The 23,164-nt window shown below is 35.4% G+C and overlaps 1 protein-coding gene across 2 annotated transcripts in view; it reads left to right on the top strand.

The window, feature by feature from the left end:
• Window positions 1-23,164, top strand: part of NECTIN3 (nectin cell adhesion molecule 3) — a 111,548-nt gene that overhangs the window by 28,379 nt on the left and 60,005 nt on the right. For both annotated transcript variants that reach the window (XM_045540335.1, XM_045540334.1), the window contains exons 2-4: window positions 13,090-13,431; window positions 16,940-17,236; window positions 20,281-20,398. In XM_045540335.1, coding sequence (XP_045396291.1) covers window positions 13,090-13,431; window positions 16,940-17,236; window positions 20,281-20,398 — 757 coding nt within the window. The remainder of the gene's footprint in view (window positions 1-13,089; window positions 13,432-16,939; window positions 17,237-20,280; window positions 20,399-23,164) is intronic.

Genomic DNA, 23,164 nt, shown 5'->3' with positions numbered 1-23,164 from the left:
AGTTTCATTCTTAGGTCTGAGAAGTATGTATACTGCTGAACCATAAGTCCCATGTACTTGTGTAGACATGCCTCTTTAAAACAATAAGTTTGAGATTTTTGGATTATTAATGCATGTTGACACGTATGTACAGATTTTTACCTGGATCATTACACGAGGCTATCATTTATGAAAATTGATGGATTAGTGTCTTTAAAGCATTACTTGCTTGCAATGTCTGCTTCAGAGAATGATATTATTTACATGTCTACAGGCTGTCTGTTTTTAGGTACCACATACAATAAGTTCCAAGTAAATTAAAGATTCAGAAGTAAATTCATAAGTATGGTTGAAAAAACTTAATTCCTTTGTTTGAACATTACTTACTGTTGATTATAAATTTTACCACTGGAATTACAGTAAAGCCTAAGAGTCAGACTGAGCTTCCCTCATCCGAAAAGCCATAATTCAAAATGCTCCAAGATCTGAAACTTTTTGGGCTCTAACATGACACCACAGTGGAAGTTTCCATACCTGACACCTTTGCTCTCTGATGGTTCAGTGAACATGAACTTTGTTTCATGCATAAAATTTTTAAAAATATTGTATTAGGTCATTAAATATGAAAGGTCTGATTTTGAATCAAAAGTTTAGTTTATTATATCTCAAACAAGAAGCAGTGTAATTAATCAAAGCATGCACCTAAACTGTCGACACAGTTTTACCCTCTCAGTGGTAGCTTGTTTATGCCAGCAGCAAACAAGTACAGAGAGAAAGTGGTAATGAAATTGCAAAAGGTGTTTTCCACAGCTTGATGAACATTAAGTATTTTTCTTTGCAAGAAGTGGTCCAAAGACTGGAAGAAGTGGTAGTCAGTTGGTCCAAGGTCTGGGGAAAACGGTGGATGACAGTGAGTTTCCAGGTCCAGCCTGTGTTGTTTGAGAAGCATTGTTTCTGTGACACTGGTCGAGCATTGTCTTGCAAGAGGATTGGCCTGTCTGTTATCATGGCTGCTTAATTGCAAGCATCCTCATGATTTCATCCAATTGGTTGCTGTAGACATCTGCTGTAATTGGTTGACCAGGTTTGATGAAGCTATAGTGGATAATACCAGTTCTGGACCACCAATTAGCTTTTTTTGATGAATTTTCGGTTTTCGACTGTGTTTTGGCACTTCATCTTTATCCAACTATTGTGCTGACCACTTGTGATTGTCAAAAAGAATCCATTTTTCATCACATGTCACAATACGGTGTAGAAATGGTTCACTTTCATGTCGTGACAGCAAAGAGAGGCAAGCTTCAAGATGATTTTTCTTCTGATGCTCATTTAATTCATGTGGAACCCATCTGTCCAGCTTCTTTACGTTGCCGGTTTGTTTCAAATGGTCCAGTATTGTTGGAATAGTAATGTCAAACCTTGGGGCTAATTCACGTGTAGGTTGAGATGGATTTGTTTCCACCACAGCTTTCAGCTCATCGTTATCCACCTTGGTCTCAGGTTGCCCACAAGTTTCATTTTCAAGATTAAAATCACCGGAACGGAACTTCTCAGACCATCGAGATACTATGTGTTCATTAGCCACGTCCTTCCCACTTTGTTGATATTTCAAGCTGTCTGTGCAACATTCGTTCTATGATGGAACTCATATTCAAAGATAACATGAATTTTTGGCTTATCCATGGATTCATAAGAATTGTTCTTAAAAAAAACTTTGAAAAGAATGAGGATGTACCTTCACAGTAAACAGAAAACAAGAAGTGTCAAGCTGAAATGCCAGAGATATCAACTGTCAAACTTAGTAGTTAAGAAAATTGGACATTAGATACTTAATAACCTAATATAAAATTACATTTAAGCTGGTATGTATAAGGTATATAAGAAAGATAAAGAATTTGGTGTTTCAGCTTTGGTCCTATCCTCAAGATATGTCATCATGTATTTGAAAATATTCCAAAATCAAAAATCCAAATCCCTTCTCATTGTAAGCATTTCAGATAAGGGATTCAGGCCTGTAATATAATTCATGTAAAATTTAGGGAATACATTCTATTACTAGGATCAAAACACATTTGAATTTTTAAATACTAATGCAACAATTTATAGGTTGAAATGAGAATTGAACCAGCAGATTCTTTTTTTTTTTTTATTTCAGAGTATTACAGGGGTACAAACACTTTGGTTACATATATTGCCTGTAGCACTGCCCACTTCAGAGCTACAAGCATATCCAACCCCCAGACATCGCACACCGTACCCATTAGGTGTGAATTTGCCCATCCCCTTCTCCCCGCTACTACCTGCATAACACCCTATGAATGTTACTTCCATATATGCACATGAGTATTGATCCATTACTAACAGTTTAATGGTGAGTACATGTGGTGCTTGTTTTTCCACTCTTGTGATACTTCACTAAGAACAATGGGCTCCAGCTCCATCCAGGATAGTACAAAGAGGGATTAGTTCATCATTTTTTTTTATAGTTGAGTAATACTCCATGGTATACAAATACCGCATTTTATAAATCTACTCATGTATTGATGGACATTTTGGTGTTTCTACATCTTTGCAATTGTGAATTGTACTGCTGTGAACAACCGAGTGCAGATATGTTTTTTATAGCATGTCTTTTATTCCTTTGGGTAAATAACCAGTAGTGGGATTGCTGGATCAAATGGTAGTTCTACTTTGAGTTCTTTGAGGTATCTCCGTATTAATTTCCGTAGAGGTTGTACTGGTTTGCCCACAATCCCACCAGCAGTGTATGAGTGTTCCCATCTCTCTGCGTCTGTGGCAACATTTGTTGTTTTGGGATTTTTCAATAAAATGCATTTTCACTGGAGTTAATTGATATCTAATTGTGGTTTTGATTTGCATTCCCCTGATGATTAGAGATGTTGAGCATTTTTGCACATTTTGGCCATTTGTCTTCTTTTGAAAAATTTCTGTTCATGTCCTTTGAGCGGTTTTTAATGGAGTTGCTTTATTTTTGTCTTGTTGATTTTCCTGAGTTCTATATAGATTCTACTTATCAGCCCTTTATCAGATGTGTAGCATGCAAATATTGGTCCCATTCTGTAGGTTGTCTATTTGCTCTGATGATAGTTTCCTTGGCTGTGCAGAAGCTTCTTAATATGATCAGGTTCCATTTATTTATTTTTGTTTTTGCTGTGATTGCCTGTGGTGTCGTCTTCATAAATTCTTTGTGTAGTCCAATGTCTATAAGAGATTTTCCAATATTTTCTTCTTGAATTCTTATGGTTTCATGACTTACGTTTAAGTCTCTTATCTATCGTGAATTGATTTTTGTGAGAGGTGCAGATCCTGTTTTAGTCTTCTGCATGTGGCTATCCAGTTTTCCCAGGACCATTTATTGAATAAGGATTCTTTACTCCAGTGTTATATTTTTGTCTGCCTTGTCAAAGGTCAGATGGCTATATGAGGGTGGTTGTATATCTAGGTTCTCAGTCCTGTTCCATTGGTCTGTGTCTCTATTCTTGTGCCAGTACTATGCTGTTTTGGTTACTTTAGCCCCGTATAGCTTGAAGTCTGATAAATTGATGCCTCCCAATTTGTTCTTTTTGCTTAAGGTTGCCTTGGGTATAAGGGGTCTTCTCTGATTCCATACAAAGCATAGAATTATTTTTTCTAGGTCTGTGAAAAATGATGTTGGTATTTTAATAGGGATTGCATTGAATCTGTAGGTCACTTTGGGTAGTATAGACATTTTAACAGTGTTGATTCTGCCGATGCAGGAGCATGTTATGGTTTTCCATCTGTTTACGTCCTCCACTATTTCCTTCCTCAGTGTTTTGTAGTTATCCCTGTAGAGGTCTTTCACCTCCTTAGTTAAATATATTTCTAAGTATTTCATTTTTTTGTTGTTGCTATTGAGTCTTTGATTTGGTTCTTAGTTTGACTGTCGTTGGCGTATAGGAATGCTACTGATTTCTGTACATTGATTTTGTAACCTGAGACTTTGCTGAATTTGTTTATCAATTCCAGTAGTCTCATGGCAGATATTTAGGGTTTTCTAGATATAAGATCATATCACCAGGAAAGAGTGATAGTTTGACCTCTTCTGCCCCCATTTGGATATCCTTGATTTCCTTCTCTTGTCTGATTGCTTTGGCTAGGACTTCTAGCACTATGTTGAATGGAAGTGATGATAGAGGGCACCCTTGTTGGGTTCCAGTTCTAAGCAGGAATGCTATCAGTTTTTCCCTGTTCAGTATGATTATCGCTGTGGGTTTGTCATATATGGCTTTTATCATTTTAAGTTAGGGCCCATCTATGCCTGTTTTGTTAAGTGTTTTTTTTATAAAAGGATGCTGAATTTTGTCTAATGCTTTTTCTATGTCTATTGAGCAGATCATATGATCCTTGTGTTTACTTCTATTTATTTGGTAAATTACTTTTATAGATGTGTGTATGTTCAACCATCCCTGCATCCCTGGGATGAAACCCACTTGGTTGTGATGGATTATTTTTTTCATAAGCAACTGAATTTGGTTTGCTAGGATTTTATTGAGAATTTTTGCATGTATATTCATTAGGTATATTGGTTGGTAGTTTTCTATTTTTGTTGAATCCTTTCTTGGCTTTGGCATCAGAGTGATGTTGGTTTCTCAAAACATGTTGGGGAGGATTCCTTTCTTCTTGATGTTCTGGTAAAATTTCTGCAGGATAGGCACCAGTTCTTCTTTGTAGGTCTGGTAAAATTTGGGTTTGAAACCATGTGTTCCGGGACTTTTTTTTTTTTTTTTTAGGAAGGTTTTCTGTTGCTGCTTCAATTTTGGTAGTGGATATTGGTCTGTTCAGGAATTTTGTTTCTTTCTGATTCTGCCTAGGGAAGCTGTGTGTTTTGATGAGTTTGTCCATTTCTACTATGTTTTCAAGTTTATGTGCATAGAGATTTTCATATTATTCATAGATGATAGTTTGTATTTCTGTGGTATCAGTTGTAATTTCTCCTTTTTCATTACTGATTGAGCTTATTAGAGTCCTTGTTTTTCTGCTTCTGGTTAATCTAGTGAGAGGCTTGCCAATTTTTTTTTTTTTTCATTAATCTTCTGTATAGTTTTTTGTTGTTGATTTCATGTAGTTTTACTATTATCTTGGTTATTTCTTTTCTTCTGCTGGTTTTGGGACTGGTTTGCTCATCCTTTTCCAGTTCTTTGAGACAATTCATTAGATTGTTGATTTGTGATTTTTCTGTGTTTTGGATGTAGGCATTTATTGTTACAAATTTTCCCCTCAGGACTGGTTTCGCTGTGTCCCACAGATTTTGGTAACTTGTGTCCCCTCTATCATTTAGTTCAAAGAATCTTTTGATTTCCATCTTAATTTCCTCCTTGAACTGACTATCATTCAGCAGTAGATTGTTTAAATTTATATGACTTTCTGTAGAGATGAGTGCTTCTGTTGATTTCTAATTTTATTCCACTGTGGTCTGAGAATATGTATGGTATAATTTCTGTTTTTTAAATGTGTTGAGACATGTTTTGTGGCCCAGGATATGATCAGTCTTAAAGAATGTTCCATGAGCTGATGAGAAAAATGTATGTGCAGTGGTTTTGGGGTAGAATGTTCTGTAAATGTCTGTTAGTCCCATTTGTCCTGGAGTCCTCTTTAATCCCATTGTTTTTTTGTTTATTTTTGCCTTGGAGGAGCTATCCTGTTTTGTTAGAGGGATGTTGAAGTCCCGGGCTATTATGGTGTTGCTGTTTTATCTTTTTGTTTAGATCAAGTAGGATTTGTTTTATGAATCTAGGTGCACCTGAGTAGGTGCATAAATATTTAGAATTGTTATATCTTTGTGTTGAGTTATTTCTTTTACCATTATATAATGACCATCTTTGTCTTTCATTATCTTTGTTGATTTGAAGACTAAGTTACCAGAAATGAGAAGTGCTATGCCACCTTTCTTTTGGTTTTCATTTGTGTGGAATATTATTTTTCATCCCTTCACCTTGAGTGTGAGGAATCCTTGTGGGTTAGATGTGTTTCCTGAAGACAGCAGATACTTGGCTTGTGTATATTTATCCATTCGGCCGGCTTATGTCTCTTCAGTGTGCAATTCAAGCCATTTATTGAAAGAATTGTTAAGTGGAATGGATTTCTGTTCATCCTGTTAAGTAAAACTTTGTTGCTTTGTGTTATGTCTTGCGCCATTGTGGTATGTGGCCTTTGACCTTTCACTTTTGGATAATTGTACACTGATGAGTGTCTATTGTGCTGATCCAGTTGTATTGCTGTATGAGTACTTCCTGGAGGGCAGGTCTTGTCTTGACGAATTCCCTCAATGTTTGCTTGTCTGAAAAGGTCTTTATTTCTACTTTGTATAAGAAACTTAGTTTTGCAGGATACAAAATTCTAGGCTGGCCATTATTCTGTTTTAGAAGACTGAGATTGGGGCCCTAGTCTCTTCTGGCTTGTAAGGTCTAAGTTGAGAGGTCTGCAGTTAGTCTGCTTGGTTTTCCTTTGTAGGTTGCCTGCTACTTTCCACCTTATGGCTTGTCATTCATGTTTATGTTTGCCAGTCCGATGACTATGTGTTGTTGTGTTTGCCTCTTTGTGATGAATCTCTCAGGAGTCCTTTAAGCTTCTTGCACCTGAGTATCTAGATTTCTGTCAAGGCCAGGGTATTTTTCTTCTATTTTTCCCTCAAATAGATTATCCAACTTTTGTGTATTTTCTTCTTCACCCTCAGGGATGCCTATGATTCTTATGTTAGGCCTCTTCACATAATCCCACATTTCTTATAGGCTTTGTTCCTTTCTCTTATTTCTCTGCTCTGTCTCAGCGACTGACTTGTTTAATTGAAAGGTGTTTTCTTCAGTGTCTGAGATTCTTTCTTCTTCTTGGTCTAACCTATTATTAAAGCATTCCACTGTGTTTTGAAATTCCTTGAATAAATTTCTCATTCCCAGAAGTTTTGTTTGGTTTTTCTTTAATATTTTAATTTGTCTAGTGAATTTTTCATTCATTTCCTCATTCTTTTTGTGGTTTCTTTGTGTTATGTTTCCATTTTATCTTGTATTTTATTGAGTTTACTTACAATACATGTTCGAAATTCTTCATTGCCAGAGTGGTGATGGTTCTTTTTGGGGGTGTCCTTTGCTTTGATTTTTCTTACTTCTGGGGTTCTTTCTCTGATTCTTTCTCATCTGGACCAGCTATTGCTTCTTACCTTTGGATTTTCTTTTGTTTAGGTAATGACACACCTAGTTTAGTGTTGAGCCAATAGGTTGTGCTTGTAGATAGGAATTCACCACACCCTGTATGATGATCGAGTAAATGCAGTAAAAGGGCATGCAAATTGACCTGTCAGTAGATGGCGCTTCTAAGAAGGGACAAATAGCAATGTTGTTTTTATTGGGTCTTCCGACCAGCTCTAATTCCTCAGGAGAACCGTTCTAGTGCCCCAGGTTGTGGCGGGCGCCCAGGGACTTCCAGTTGTGTCTTTATTCTCCACTTCAGCTAGTACAGGTGGGGGAGTAAGGCTGGTGGTGGCTGGATTGGGTGAGCCTGCACTCAGACTCCACAAATGCTCTAACAGGGATCAAAGGTCTGTACCCTGCCTCTGAGAAAAGCTGCCAGGGAGGGGCTGAATTGGCCCCACTCAACCAGAAAGTCTGTGTGTAGAGGTGGGGCTGTCTGAGTCTGGCAGTCTGGTCGTCTGGAGCAGGCCTTGCTCCTTTCCACCCTTCCCTATTCTGCAGTTTCTCCTGGGCCTCTGTCGACAGGCAGAAACTGAAGCCAGCTGAACTGCCCCAGGACTGTGATACTGGCTGGGAGGTTCCCTGCACAGGATCACAGCCTGAGCTGGGACCACGGCCCTCCTATGGGAGGAGGGATGCCCCGCAAGCATGCCGCTGCTAGAACCCACACATACTGCACTCTCCCCCTGATCTGTCCCTTCAGGCTCCCCCACCTCACAAGACTAATTCACACATGTCCCCTCTGTGCCCCTGGGCAATGCTATAGAGACCTGGGTGTATGGAATCTGGCCTGTGGGCCTGTCCCCAGGGCCCTGGAGATCAATCCCTGTCCATGCTAGGGAGAAGAATGCTGGTCCCAAGTCACCGCACATAGTGCCCAAGCTGGTTCAATGTCCCTCCTCCTCAGGATGTAAAACCCCACTCTGTTGGAGTCACCAGGTAAGCAACACAGGAAGGGCCAGCAGTTAGGGAGCTCACAGTCTGAGCACCCCTCAGTCTACTGCAGGACCCCAAAAGTAAACATCTGAGCCCTGTTCCCTGTGGTTGCCTCCATGTGGTGGAGAAATTGTCTATCTCGGCAGCTGCAAGTGGTGATGAGAATGGGAGAATAAAGCTCTAGGTGGAGGAAGGTCTGCACACTGGTTGTCTCTGACCCTCTCTCCGGGTGGCAGTAGCCCAGAATAATTTGACTCTGGAGTCACACATACCACCCAGGACCTACTGGACCCCTGTGGCTCCTACAGTCTGGGCTGGAGTTGGGAAATGTTTGTGTGGGAACAAGCAAGATGGAACTTGAGGGGTAGAGTCCACAAAGGCACCTGGTGGGTAGAGAAGCAATATGGCACCTGCCGACCAGCTCTGGTCTGTGGGGCAGGAGGCGTCCCCCGGGGGGGCTGGGAGCCTGGTGCCCTGTCCGCAAGAAGCTCTCCACTAACTGGTGGCAGCAGGTCTCTCCAGCAGCTCGGGAGCCCACCAACAGTCAGAGATGCAAGAGAGGGAAATTTTAACCACTCCACCTACCCTTCTCACTAGTCTCCAAGCCTCTCAGGGCTTAAACCCCACTGATGCCTTTCTCCTTCCATTTCTGCTCTGCAGCCTCTTCCTGTGGAGTCTCCTGTAGGTTCAGGTGCCCTTCCTTCCAACCCTCATCTGATCTATGTTTGTCTGTGTGTTTCTCTCCTCTTTGATCTAAAATTTCTCCTTGCAGAGATGCTCTGGCTGGTGGTGTCTCTCATCTGCCATCTTTCCTCTATCCAGATTCTTAATAATTGTTAAGTAAGCCCTATCTCTCATGCATTTCACCTACGGTAGATGGAAGTAGTACTAACTGAAGACGTGCATTCCCTCTCCACTTTTTTAGTTTGAAAATCGCTGAGTTTTTGAATGTCCCAACTAATTGCTCTTCTAGGGTGTCTTTCTGTAAAATGTTCAGATTTTACTTATGATGTGCTCAGCATGAGAAAGTTGGGAACAATATTGTTCAAAGCCAGGAGGCTTCTTGTTGTCTATGTTTTGCTACTAATGAGTCATATGATAAGGGCAGATTACTTCACTGTATCTGTAAAATGAGGTTAGATCAGATACCCATGAGGCCTCTTCCTGATATAAAATTTGAGCTTATATTAAATATTTTGAAAATATGAAGAAATTTTGCTTTTAGGCATAAATTCAAATGTTCTATTTAGAACATTTATGTTGGTTGATTAAATCAATATGTTGTCCTTCTTTGAAATTATAAGGTGGTGACTGGTAGAGAAGAGATAGTGAAAACTACATTTTAGAGCATTTTAATAAAGCCTGAAATTGCTACTTGAAGATTATTAAAGATATAATACAATAGATGAACTTTAGTGTTAATGTATAGGAAATATTTAAGTAGAAATTTGCTGTTTTCTGCACCTGCTACTCACTGTATTGGTTATATGTAAGTCATTATTATAGAAATGTAAACTTAAAAAGTAACTATTTGAAAATGAATTTTTTAGCTTTGTAAAAAACATAGACCTATAGTAAGAAAGGAAGTTGACCTTTATGGAAGTACGCTATCTAGCACTTCCTGCAGTGATCTAAATGTTACATAGCTATATTTCTCAGTACAGTAGTCACTAGCCATACATGACAGTTGAGCACTTGAAATATGATAATGTAACTGAAAACCTAAATTTTACATTTTGTTTAATTTCAATTAATTTAAATTTAAATAGCCACACGTGATTAGTAGTTGGAACAGTACCTTTCTAGGAAATCCCAAGCACTGTGCCAAAGGGTAATTAGAAGACTTTAGTTCTAGTTCTTTTTTGTTAATTTTGATTATTGGCCTTCCCCCATGTTTTTATTCAGCCTTTCTTTCTGGTCTTATTTGTACTTCTGTTTTGACTTCATACTGGATCTTTACTTAACTTGGAATGGTCTTTTCAGCCTATTAAAATATAACCCTTCAAGACACAGCTTAAAAGTCACCTTTTGCAAAACCTTCCCTCATCCTCTGGATTATGGCAAATGGCACTGTCTCTTATTATTTATATGACTCAGGGTAAGTCTTAACCTTTTTGATTCTTGATGTGTAATATGGAAAAAAAAATTATGTATATACCTATGTGATTTTTTTGGGGAGGGATGGGGTTTGGAGATCAAATGAAATGGTATATGTAAAACTCCTGACAGTTTTCAAGAATGTACAATTGTAAGGTGATGAGACATTTTATAAATATGAAGACTGAGTCCCAGAGAAATTGACTTTCCCACCGTCCAGCCCTCATGTCCCATTTTCTACCTCATTCTATTTAGCACCTCATTTTCAATAATTTTTAACTATATTGGTTTCTATAATCCTTTGATCCTACTTTTTTTTCTTTCCTTCTTGACCAGCTTAAAGTTTGTAGTCTATCATTAGAAACTACTCCTTTACCTACAACCATCAACTCCTTGCCTATTTTTCTTTTAATTGTGCTTGCTTGGTAAAATGTCCAGCCCACTTTAAAGCTTACTCTCTGCCTTCTCCATGCCTCCACTCAGGCAGCTGAATGCTCTTATTCAATATTGCTAACTTCAGGTATGGCTTGTCTTTTCATTCTGTTGACTGTGTTTTGCAGAACAGGAATTTTAGAAGTCCTGCTTATCAGTTATTTCTTTTATGGACTCTGCCTTTGGCATTGTATCTACAAAGTCATTGTCATACGTAAGGTCATCTAGATTTTTTGCTATGTTCTAGGAGTTTTATAGTTTTGCATCTTACATTTAGATCTGTGATCCATATTGAGTTAATTTTTGTGATGGTTTTAAGGTCTTTGTCTAGACTTATTTCTTTGTATGTGGATGTCTGGTTGTTCAAGAACCATTTGTTGAAAATACTGTCTTTTCTCCAGTACATTGCTTTTCCTCTTTGTCAAAGACCAGTTGACTATATTTATGTGGATCTGTTTTGGGGTTCTATTCTACTCTACTGGTCTGTCTGTTCTTTTACCAATACCACACTGTCTTGATTACTATAGCTTTGTAGTAAGTCTTGAAGTCAGATAGTGTCAGTCCTTATTTTTAAATATTGTGTTAACTATTCTGGGTCTTTTGCCTCTCCATATAAATTGTAGAATTAGTCTTTTGATAGCCACAAAAGAACTTGCTGAGATTTTGATTGAGGTTACATTGCCTCCATAAATAAGTTGGGAAGTACTGACATCTTGGCAATATCAAGTCTTTCTATCCATGAACATGGAATATCTTTCCATTTATTTAGTCCTTTAATTTTTGTCAGAGTTTGGTAGTTATCTGCAAATAGATCTTAAACATATTTCATAACTAAGCATAATCAGGGTGTTAATGTAAGTGATACTGTGTTTTAATTTCAAATTCCACTTGTTCATTGGTGGTATATAAGAAAGTGGTTGACTTTTGTTTAGTAACTTTGAATCCTGCAACCTTAATGTAATTGATTACTAGCTCCAGGAGTATTTTGTCACCTGTGAACAAAGACAGTTTTTATTTCTTCCTTCCTAATCAGTATACTTTTTATTGCCTTTTCTATTCTTATTACATTAGCATGGATCTCCAGTATGATGGTGAAGCGAGAGAAGATATCCTTGCCTTGTTCCTGATCTTAGCAGAAAGGCTTCTAATTTTTTTGTGTTTTTTTCTTGTTTTGTTTTTTACAATTTTAAATATGATATTAGTCGTGGGATTTTTTGTAGACTGTTCTTCGTCAAGTTGTGAAAGTTGCAAAAGTCTATTTCTAGTTGGATGTTCCTTTTTATTGGCCAGTAGTATTTATTTTCATTCGACATAACTAAGTTTTAAATATATTGTTTATTGTTTATACGATTTCCATTTTAGCGTGCTTATTATGGTTTACTTCTTAGTCTGAATATTTTTTTTTTATTTTGTCAGGCCTCATATGTGATTGGTAAACTTTCCAAGGACTTGTTACATATGTTCTAATATGCTTGTCAAATGAGCAGTATCTTGCTTGACTATAATATTCATGAATGTTAGTCTTATTTCCCTCAAAAAAAAAGTAAGCTTTGCATCATTGCTTTTAGGAATGAAATAAATATTATATGGAAGAAGTTTTATGTCATTTCATTTTAATTTTTACTTGTGAAATTTTTTTTCTTTACCCTCAAATGGAAAAAAAATGATTTCAAATTTATATAAGCATTTCTTTGTTAATGTTTTCTGGCAATTTGTCTCTAAATTAATTTTTAATTAGAGAATTTTGATATTGGGATTCTTCAAAAGAAGATACTTAGGTATTATACTTGGTTTGAAAGGTCCTATATACATAAGTTGTCTATTGCTGTGTAAAAAATTGCCCCCAAACTTAGTCGTTTTAAAACAATATTCATTTATTATCTCTCAGTTTCTGTGGGCCAGGCATGGCTCAGCTGGGTCTTCTGCATCAGCATCTCACAAGGCTGCAAAAGTTTCAGCGGGGGCTGGGAACTCAGGTGATAGCTTGACTGGGGAAGGATCTTGTTTCTAAGCTAATTCTTGGGCTAAATCCAGTACCTTTTCCATTGTAGTACATATCAGTGGGTATCTGATTAAGTATAGTCACTGAATATTCAGTACCTTTCTGTTATATCCTCAGTCATCCCTTTGATGGTCAAATATGTCCTTTAATTTACTTTTTGTTTTTTCTTCCAAAAGTGTTCATGAAAATAATATTATATACATGTAGTACATATTGGCGGGTATTTGATCCTGACTTTTTGAATCTCACATCCAGCCGAGAGAACATCTACTCTTTTCACTTCTTTTTATTATTCAGTCATAAATGTACACACACACACATACCCCTACAGAGGTGGGGGAGGAAGGGAGGAAGAAAGATTATATGTTAGCATAATTTTTTTCTGTTTTAAAAACTACAGTATTTTCCCCCACATAGGTGCCTTAGCTGGACCAATTATTGTGGAGCCACATGTCACAGCGGTATGGGGAAAGAATGTTTCATTGAAGTGTTTAATTGAAGTAAATGAAACCATAACACAAATTTCATGGGAGAAAATACATGGTAAAAGTTCACAGACTGTTGCAGTTCATCATCCTCAATATGGATTTTCTGTTCAAGGAGAGTATCAGGGAAGAGTCTTGTTTAAAAACTATTCACTTAATGATGCAACAATTACTCTACATAACATAGGATTCTCTGACTCCGGAAAATACATATGCAAAGCTGTTACATTCCCACTTGGAAATGCCCAGTCCTCTACAACCGTAACTGTGTTAGGTAAGTATGCTTGACTTTAATATTTTGGTGATGGTGGTAAGGATTATAATAAAAGTATTTTCAAGAATTTAAAATGGTTTAAAGTTTATTTAAGTTTAGATTTAAAGTAAAAGAATTCAAATATGATTTTTTCAAATTCTGTTTTAAAATTCAGATTCTAGGCTCTCTTAATTTAAATGAAATCTGTCTATACCTACTTGTCTATATAATGCTACATAGTTTTAGCTATTTTACTTCATGAAAGATTGTGCTGAGTTTTCATTATAATTATATACTAGGTGCTTGAGTTTCTATGACATATTTATTTTCATTACTTACCCTCGAATTTTCAACCTTTAATTAAATTATCATCTTTACTTGAGATTTTCCATTTTTTTAAGAAAATGAGTTTGTCTTCTTGGAGCCATTGACACCTCCTGTTTTAATTTTCGTATCAGGTTTTATTCCATCTATTTTAGATTTGCTTAGCTGTTTGAATTTTGTGCTGTTGTTAAACATAATGATATTCTATCATTCTTATCTGATAACTCTTAAAGTTTATGATAAAATGTTGAATAAACGTAAGCATTAAGGTAGCCACTTGTAGTGAAATGTAAACCAATTAGGAAATGCTGATAAGTATTTTTGGAATAATATAACAAGGATTAAGGAATACTAGTAACCTGTGGCAGACATGGAGATATACTGCTCTTTCTCCTTCAGAAAGACTCATTGCCCAGTTGCTAGGGGTATCCCTTAAGATCATGGTTTTTTTTTTAGATTTTACTTTATTTTTTATTGATAGGTGATATTTTATATATTTGAGTTCAAGTTATGTTATTTTCGTGGGTGCTCTCAGGCCAATGACTGAGCAAGGCATTGGTAGCTGAGGGCAAGTTTCTCTTGGGACCAGCAGTTGAACAAGATAGTGGAATGAAGACCTGGACATTTTCACCCAATGTGGGACTCCTTTAATGGGAATCTTTGCTCTGTATCTTTCCCTTGGCCTGACAAGACTTTGTTAGGTCTGCTGATAGCTCCCCCCACTCGGTCCTTCTTCTTACCTTTTCTCCCAGGTATTACTCCCTAATAAACCTTTTATACGCCTTACTTGTTCTCAGTGTCTGGTTTGCAGAGAACTAAACAAGTTCACAGCCCTTAATATTTAATAATATAATATTAGAGCCTCTGGCATACAGAAAAGCAGTTGTATCCAAATTTGTATATTTTTTCATGTTGAGAGATGCTATTTAAAAATAAAATTAAACATTTTAGGATTTAATATGTTTAAAACACTGCCTTAAGAGCTGTGGGAAAATATAATTTACATTGAAGAGATTGATACTTTGGAGAAATTTTCTGATTAGGAGGTAAGTAAGGCAAGAATATTTGAAAAATGAAGTGCAAGACATCAATAAAAAGTCACACAAAGTTCTGTATCAAGAAAATAATAAATATTTTCCATGTAAAAGAGAGAATTCACGAGGATAAAGCTAATTTTTATTTTTCTTTAAATTATAGTAGTTTCCTCTAAATTAATACAATACAATTGGCTTAAAACTTCATTATGTTGCAATATCTGTGATTTTGTCCATGCCTACTTCTGTCTATTCAATCCCTTGCTGCTCCTCTTTCAACAATGCAAATCTTGAAGTCATAATAAACTATTTGCAGTTCTGTTAACCTGTGTTTATGTGTGCTTCTCCTTCTGCCTGGATTGCTGCCTTTTTCCTCCTGTCTCTTCTTCCTGCATTTTTCCTATGTAACTATTATTCAACAAATCACATATAGAAGCCATTCTTGACCCTCTTCCCCCAATCCGATGGGTTTTTTTGCTTTTTATCATTGTGTTTTGAGCATATCTTTATTGTAGCAGTTACCATACTATTTATTATATGTTTTCTCTACTATAAACATGTGGCAAACAGCAGTTGTGCGCATTAAAATTTAATTTTATATCCCCAAAGCCAGTAAGAGTTTCTGGTGTATAGAAGTCATAGAATAAATGTTATTTGAGTAGGATATAGGAATGGATTGGTGAACTTGGTAGTCAAGAAATGTTTTGTAGAAGAAATAATTGAGCCAGTCCTTCAGTGGTGGGTCGGTATTGGGTTGGCAAAAATAAAAGAATGGGGAAATGTTATTCTAGGATTAAAAGTACGTGAGCCAAGGCAGGGAGGCAGAAAACAATATACAGTTGAACCATGAACCACATGGGTTTGAGCTGTGCAGTTCCACTTATGCACAGATTTTTTTCAAACAAAGAGATTGAAAATATAGTATTCCTGGGACGTGAAACCCGCATATACAGAGGGCTGACTTGTCCTATATGTGGGTTCTGCAGGCCTGTCTGTGGGACTTGAGTATGCATAGATTTGGGTATATTCAAGGGCCCTGAAGCCAATCCTTTCCATATACTGATGGATGACTGTACTTAAGACAGAGTTTTTCTTCAAGTTTTTGAAATTTTGGGCTTGAATTCTTTGTTGTGGTGAGCTGCCTGATCCAATGTTGAGTGTTTAGCAGTATCCATGTCCTCTACCCACTAATTGCCAGTAGCAACCTCAGTTGTGAAACTCGGAATCTCTCTAGACATTGCTAAGTATACTCTTGGAGTGGTGGGAGGTAGGGGGAAATCACCCCCTGTTGAGAACCCTGCTTTAGTGGAGCACTGAATAAGTAATTTGTTGACTGTTCAAAAGATTTATATATAGTACAAGAATTAAAGTCCAGAAAGGTAGAGTAGGACCACAGTAAAGTAACTTGAATGCTAGGATGGGGAATTTGAGTTTTATATTATCAGCAGTGCTAGCTTAGTAGACAATGGATGGGCTTCTTTTCACCTCCTTTCTACTCTCAGACCCCTAGCTGTTTAAAATGTGGTTCGTAGAACTGCAGCATTGGCATCACTTAGGAGCTTGTTAGTGATACCAAATTTTAGATCCCTCTTAAATTTATTGAATGAAAATTTTAAAAGGCAGTGTTTTAAATGAAATTATTGAGTCACTCATTGGGTCAAGAAAAACATTTGTCATCTCCTATGGGTATGCTCAGGGAAACTTTTTTTTCCTTTAACTTTTTAATAGAAGTTTTCATAATCCTAGCTTATTTTTTTTTTAAGTATTTGCTTTAAAATTTTTTTGTTGTAAAATGAAGCATTATATATTAAAACTGCTTTTTTCTTTTTGGATTAGTAATATTTTTAATCTGATAGGGAAATTATAATCTAGTTCACAGAAATCTTTGTATATATCAATTTGAAGGGATCTCATTTTTCCTATAATGTATATATGTATCAAGGAGAGCCATTTTTATAATGGTTATATAAAATCTTGGCATCTTGTTTTTCCTAGCTTATGATCTTCTCTTGTTCCAAGAATGCAGTTGATGATGGCATTACCTTAAAAGTGTATGTAGATTTTGTATGCAGTTGTCCCTAAGCTTATGAAATATGTCTAGATGTGGCTTGGAAGGATGTAAATATATTGTTGTTTGAATGTAACTAATTTTTTTTAAAAAATTTAAACAGTTGAACCCACTGTGAGCCTGATAAAAGGGCCAGATTCTTTAATTGATGGAGGAAATGAAACAGTAGCAGCCGTTTGTATCGCAGCCACTGGAAAACCAGTTGCACATATTGACTGGGAAGGTGATCTTGGTGAAATGGAATCTACTACAACTTCTTTTCCAAATGAAACAGCAACGATTGTCAGCCAATACAAGCTGTTTCCAACCAGATTTGCTAGAGGAAGGCGAATTACTTGTGTTGTGAAACATCCAGCCTTGGAAAAGGACATCCGATATTCTTTCGTATTAGACATACAGTGTAAGTAAATGGTAACATTTGCATTTTCAACATTAGTCATGCATTTTATTTTATTTTCTTCCATTAATGCATTCATTTCTTTATCAGACTTTTTAGTTTTAATATGTAGTATTCAGATATTACTAAAGCTTTTCCTTGTTGACATTATTTTTTCTTTCCTCTTTATTTTTTGTTTATATTCTCATGGAAATTTCATTTAACCAGAAAAATTTTTTTATCAGTTTTTTTAAAGATGAACACGTGACTTTAAAGTTGCTCTCCAACTTGAAATTATGTAACTTGGTCCTTTTAAGTCTTAAAAATAGGCTGGACTTAAGGGAGTTGTGGATTTGTACCTCAAAATGTACAATGCTTAGTGATAAACAACTTCTTCATTATAATTAATTGAGCTATTATTCAGTTGCATTGATGCTACCTATGCTGCTTTTAGCAAGAATCTTTTACTTCCTTAGAGTCATATAAATTAGTTTGAAAATCTAATCTATGTATTTTTCCATACTATTTCTATTCATAATCTTATTGATCATGTTGGAAGATTCTCATGTAGATAAAACCATATTTTAAAGACATCATGGGATAATAACCATTGCAGGTAAGGTTCAAAGCTGAGCCATGTTGTACTTGTGAAGGGTTACTTTCCTGTGTGTGTGTTTATATATTCATGTCTATTTACTTTTCCTTTTTTGATAAAGTTTCTCAGTTTTTGGTATATTCTTGGTGATTTGTATACCATTTTAAAATTTTGAGGAAGAGAAAAGGTGATGGTTGCAGATATCTTATAGCAAGGATAATAAAAATTAGGCAGATTAGAGATAAAATTAAAAAAGTATTTAGATTCTGCTCTCATTTTCATCTATGCACAGATTATAAATTTAGATAAGTTTTTGAAGCAGTTCTATTCTTTGTTCCTTTTTTTTCTTGATACGACATGTCCTTGGTACGACATGCATAGAATTTTGAAGTACACATATTTATTACACTTGGTATGGTTGGTTTTTAAAACTAATTCCAGAAATCTTTTTCAACATTTATAGGATTAAATATGAGAAGCTATAGTTATATAATTGTTATTACCATTGTATTCTTAAATGCTAATGCCATCTTTTCTTCTCACTTCTCTGGAGAATCCAATTAAAAAGTTTTTTTTTCCCCCTTTCCTACCTTGCTTTCACAGACTTAACTTTTTCCTTTGTCTTGTAAAATTCCCAATTGTAAGAGTACTATTAATATATTTCTTGTATCTATATATTTTTCCTTCCCTGTGCCTAATAAAGATTGAAATTTTCTTCAATTTGTAATTTTTAATTTTTATTGTTATTATTGTATTTATAATTTTTTTTGTTTGCTTGAGTGCAATCCTAGATATAAGTATTTCTTCTAGTTTAAGTCTTTATAATTACGGATTTGATCTATTGACTTGCTCCTAAAAGAGTAGTCATGACTTCTTAGAGTTGTTATGACTTTTTCCTTTTTTAAATTGGTGATGTATAAAACATGTGAATGGCAATTTAAAGAGATAAGGTCTTATATCTCAAATTTTTACCTCAAAATTTGGAGGTAATCTTTGGGGATACATTAAAGCCTACCCTCTCTCCCTTTTGAAAAAGAGATTAAACTTACAGATATCTTGACTGTAGCAACATTTTTTAGTACCACTTTTAACTTACAAAAACGTTTTTTAATTCTTGGTATTTATCAAAGGCACACATTTCTTTTTTTAAATTACTGAAGTAAGTATACCTTAGTAAAAGTTAATTTTTTTTTACAACTTTTTCCAGGAAACTTTGCTTTCTAGGAAGTCAGGCTTTTTTTGCAGAGTTCAAGACTGAACTGGTCTCTCTCTAACCTCTTTCATCTGGTCATGTGCTACTTACCTGGTTTTCTGCATAGCACACAGAGAAAGATGGAGAGTCTCTACACCATGCGTAACTAGCACTTCCTTAGGGAAGCCTTTCATGACCTCCCCTATCCCCAATCTAAATTAAATCTTTCTTCTTATATTCTCTCTCACCATCCTATTCTTTTTCTTCTTTTCCCTCATAAGAGATTTTAGTTAAATATTTTTAAATGTTGTCTTCCCTATTACTGTTAACATTAGAATGTAAATTTTATGAATACAGAGTCTGTGTAGATACCAAACACTTAGGAGCTAAACAAATGATGGTTTGGATTTTATAGCTTATACATGTATATTGCTACTAGATATGGATAATTTGTTCATTCAACTAGTTGTTTCACAAAAGACCTTTGGGTACATTGAGTGGATAAAAGTTTATGTTTTATTATAGTTGAGGCCCTAGATAATTTACTTTAGTTGTAAATTATCTGTATTAGTCTGTAGTCTTAGAAAGTCTATGTCACATCTCCACATGCCCATAGAATATTAATTAATTGTAATATAGGGAATCCAATCTCTGTAATTGACTTGATATCTCTTAGGAAATATTTTCTTTTAGGTAAATGTCTCTTTAAAGACCATTTTATATGATGACTTGGTCCTACATGGTATTTAAATGCCATGTTGCATTAAATTAAGTATTATAATGTATTTGCTTTGTTCCTATATCTCAACATCTCTCATAGTAGGACTCATAATTTGTTCTTGGTGATTATTGGTTTATGAATATTCTTACATTCAGCATCCCTAATAACTTCACCTGTACATGCTATAATTGCCTGGTGTTGGGATACTTGCCCATTCGTTCATTCAGTCTGTCTTTCTTTCTTTTCTTTCTTTTCTTTCTTTCTTTCTTTCTTTCTTTCTTTCTTTCTTTCTTTCTTTCTTTCTTTCTTTCTTTCTTTCTCTCTCTCTCTCTCTCTCTCTCTCTCTTTCTTTCTTTCTTTCTTTCTCTCTTTCTTTCTCTCTTTCTTTCATCAGTCAACTAATATTTATTGAGTACTGCCTTCCACGTTGGTTATATATATTGAGAGCAAGGAAAAATGATTCCTGTTCTGAAGCTTAGTCTGTTGTGTTAGTGCTTTATCACTGTATATCACATCTATCATTAACAAAAATAAATGTCATGCATTTATTTATTTTATAGATGCTCCTGAAGTTTCAGTAACAGGGTATGATGGAAATTGGTTTGTAGGAAGAAAAGGTGTTAATCTCAAATGTAATGCTGATGCAAATCCACCACCCTTCAAATCTGTGTGGAGCAGGTAATGTTACATACTTCAAAAGAGAACTTATTTAAAAGTGAAAAGTATTCTTATATGCATATTTAAAGTTGTTTTTATCTGTATAATACATGATTATAGTAATAACTGAAAATTTTAATTAAATGAAAGGCTTCTAAGTGTTATCCTGCCCCACCCTTTCCCACTTTCCTCCCTCAGTTCTGTTCTTCAGAGGCTACTTTAGCAATTTATTCTGATAGTTACCATCAGATGTCTTAAACTGCTACTTCTAGATTTACCAATTTTTAACACTGTTGATTTCTTCTTAGATGAAGAATTAATTTTTTATCTACCCCTTCATCCACAAACCCACCCATGTACACATTCCTACCCTTCACAGTCCAAGTGAAATTAGGCTACCTTTAGTTAAAATCTGTAATCACTGTTTGCCTCCCTGTGACAGGTAAATATTATTTACAGAAAGCTAAGAAGTATACCACGATTCTGTTTTCTCTTTTCTCCATTTGCTTTCCCTGTGACCAATTGCCTGTTTTTACATGTGTAGTTTACTGTTTGCATAATTTTTATCTCTGAAATTTCAAACTGCTTTATTAGGGTTTTCATTCATATTTGTCTGTATTTAGGGCCCATTTCACTCTTAAGACTTGTATCTGTCAACTTTGAATAATTTTCTTATTTTTAGGTCATTTCCTTTCCTTTTTTTTTCTGTTCACTTACTGGACTTCCTGTTTATTGTATAATAAATATCCTTTCTTTCATATTTTTCAAATGGTTTTGTGGTTCTTCCTGGAAGATTTTTTTGATTTTATTACTGACTTAATGATTTAAAAAAATTTTTTTGTATATTTTCAATTTATAAGAGCATTTTCTCATTCTTTGTTTTCATAGCACCCTTTTCTTATTTTTTGAGTATAATACCTTTCTTGTTTATTCCCAGGGATACTAGAATTATTTCCTCCCCAGAGAGTTTTTTTTTTTGCTTCCTACATAATTGTCTCTTTTTTTCTCTGAGTTCTTTTGGTTTTCTTTTGGTTTGATCTTTCTTTCATTTTGCAGATAATTCCTTAATTTTCTTGGTTGTCTAGTCATTTCACAGTGAGGCATTAAAATAAAGTGCTTGGTGGACACTCTTTCTCTGTAGTGGGGATTACTCATTAGTAGGTTCCATTTAGAGTGATCAGGTAGAGAGATGGCGATTTTCCTGGTGAAGCTTCAGATGTCACTAGTAGAAGAGTGTGGAAGTGTTTTCTTCGTGGCCATTCAGTTTATTTCTAGAATTAACCTTCTTCATTCTTTTGCATGAGAGATAAATGCCTGGTATAGAGTTGGGAGGAATCATAATGTTCTAACTAATCTCATTTCTAATCCTCTGCCTCCTGACTTTCTGCAGTACAGTGAGTCAGACTTCAGACTTTCTTGGGTTCTTTGGACCACATTAGCTGCTTTATCATCCATATGCTGCCTGGAAGCAACTCTTTACCCTAAAGTAGAGCTTTTCAACCTTGTCATTGTTAACATTTTGAGCTAGATAATTCTTGATGGTGAGCAGTCCTTTGAGTTATAGGATGTTTAGAAGCATCCCTGGCGTCTACCCTCTGGAGCCAGTAGTATGCACCCAGTCCCCCAGTTGTGACAGTGTAAAATGTCTCCATGCCAGATGTCCCCAGGGGCAAAATCATTCCTGGTTGAGAAACACTGGCTTAAAGCATATATTGTTTTCTCCATCTGTTTTCTGTCTTCTAAAAGTTTGTTGAAACATCTCATCTGTTCAGCCTCCTGTTCTTTCTCCTCATAGATTTTTAATAACTTTTTAATTCCTATACTCTGTTTTTGATGGGATTTTATTAGCGTAAGGAAACAGTATATTTGGTCAATCTGTTGTCTTTAAGTAAAGATACAGTTTTAAAAGTACAGAAAGCCTTTTTTCATTTACATTTTCTTAAAAGTGGGAAGCAGCCATTAGTTACAATGTCTGTTGATAGGGTATTTCTGAAAGCCATGCAATTCTGGATTCTCATCCCAGTATTTAAACATCTAGATGTCTTTTTTGAGTAAGTCATTTAACCTCTCTAATACTTAATTTCCTCATCAGTAACAGTAATTCATAGAGTTTTTCTGAGAGTACAGACAATGAATATAAGTCATGGAATGCAGGTACAAGAACATGGAAGATGCTTTTGTTGTGTGTTTAATATGCTATTTAGATTTTTCTAACTGTGGCTTATTTGAGTAAACAACTTTAAAAGATTATAAGTCATTTTCAGATTTCTCAATTAAAGAGATTAGAATTTGGGGGCCAAAGTACAAAGGTAATTGTTAAGACAGGTATAGTTGATATTCATTGTTAACCTCTTAGAAAAAGAACTCACCTTTTGAAAGCTGATGCTTGCAAAAATTTTCTTTTCAAAATCCTCTTAAGAAGAAGGTTGAGTGTTTTTGTTTTCTAAACCATGTAAAAATATTATCTTTGTCCTTCATTGCTAACTTTAAATATTAACAACTCCAAAAGATTTTACTGATTATTTTTCCGCTTACTACCCATGAGAGTGCAAAATGAAATCATTGTACCTATTCTCCAATATTGATTTGCTTCTTTCCACCTTTTTATTATTGTTCTTATTCCCTTTGTAATAAGTAGTTGATTTTCTACTGTACTTACATCATTGAAAGCAGAGATCAAATCTTACTTCCACATCTCAGCAACATCAGCAGAGCAGATATGGCAAATAGTAAGCTTCTGTTAATAGAATGAATGAATGAATGAATGAGGTAATGAACTTCTTAAAA

The sequence above is a fragment of the Lemur catta genome, chromosome 1, assembly GCF_020740605.2.
Source record: "Lemur catta isolate mLemCat1 chromosome 1, mLemCat1.pri, whole genome shotgun sequence".
NCBI lineage: Eukaryota > Metazoa > Chordata > Mammalia > Primates > Lemuridae > Lemur > Lemur catta.
The sequence above is the reverse complement of the archived record's forward strand: the minus strand, read 5'-3'. Positions and strand labels throughout refer to the sequence as shown.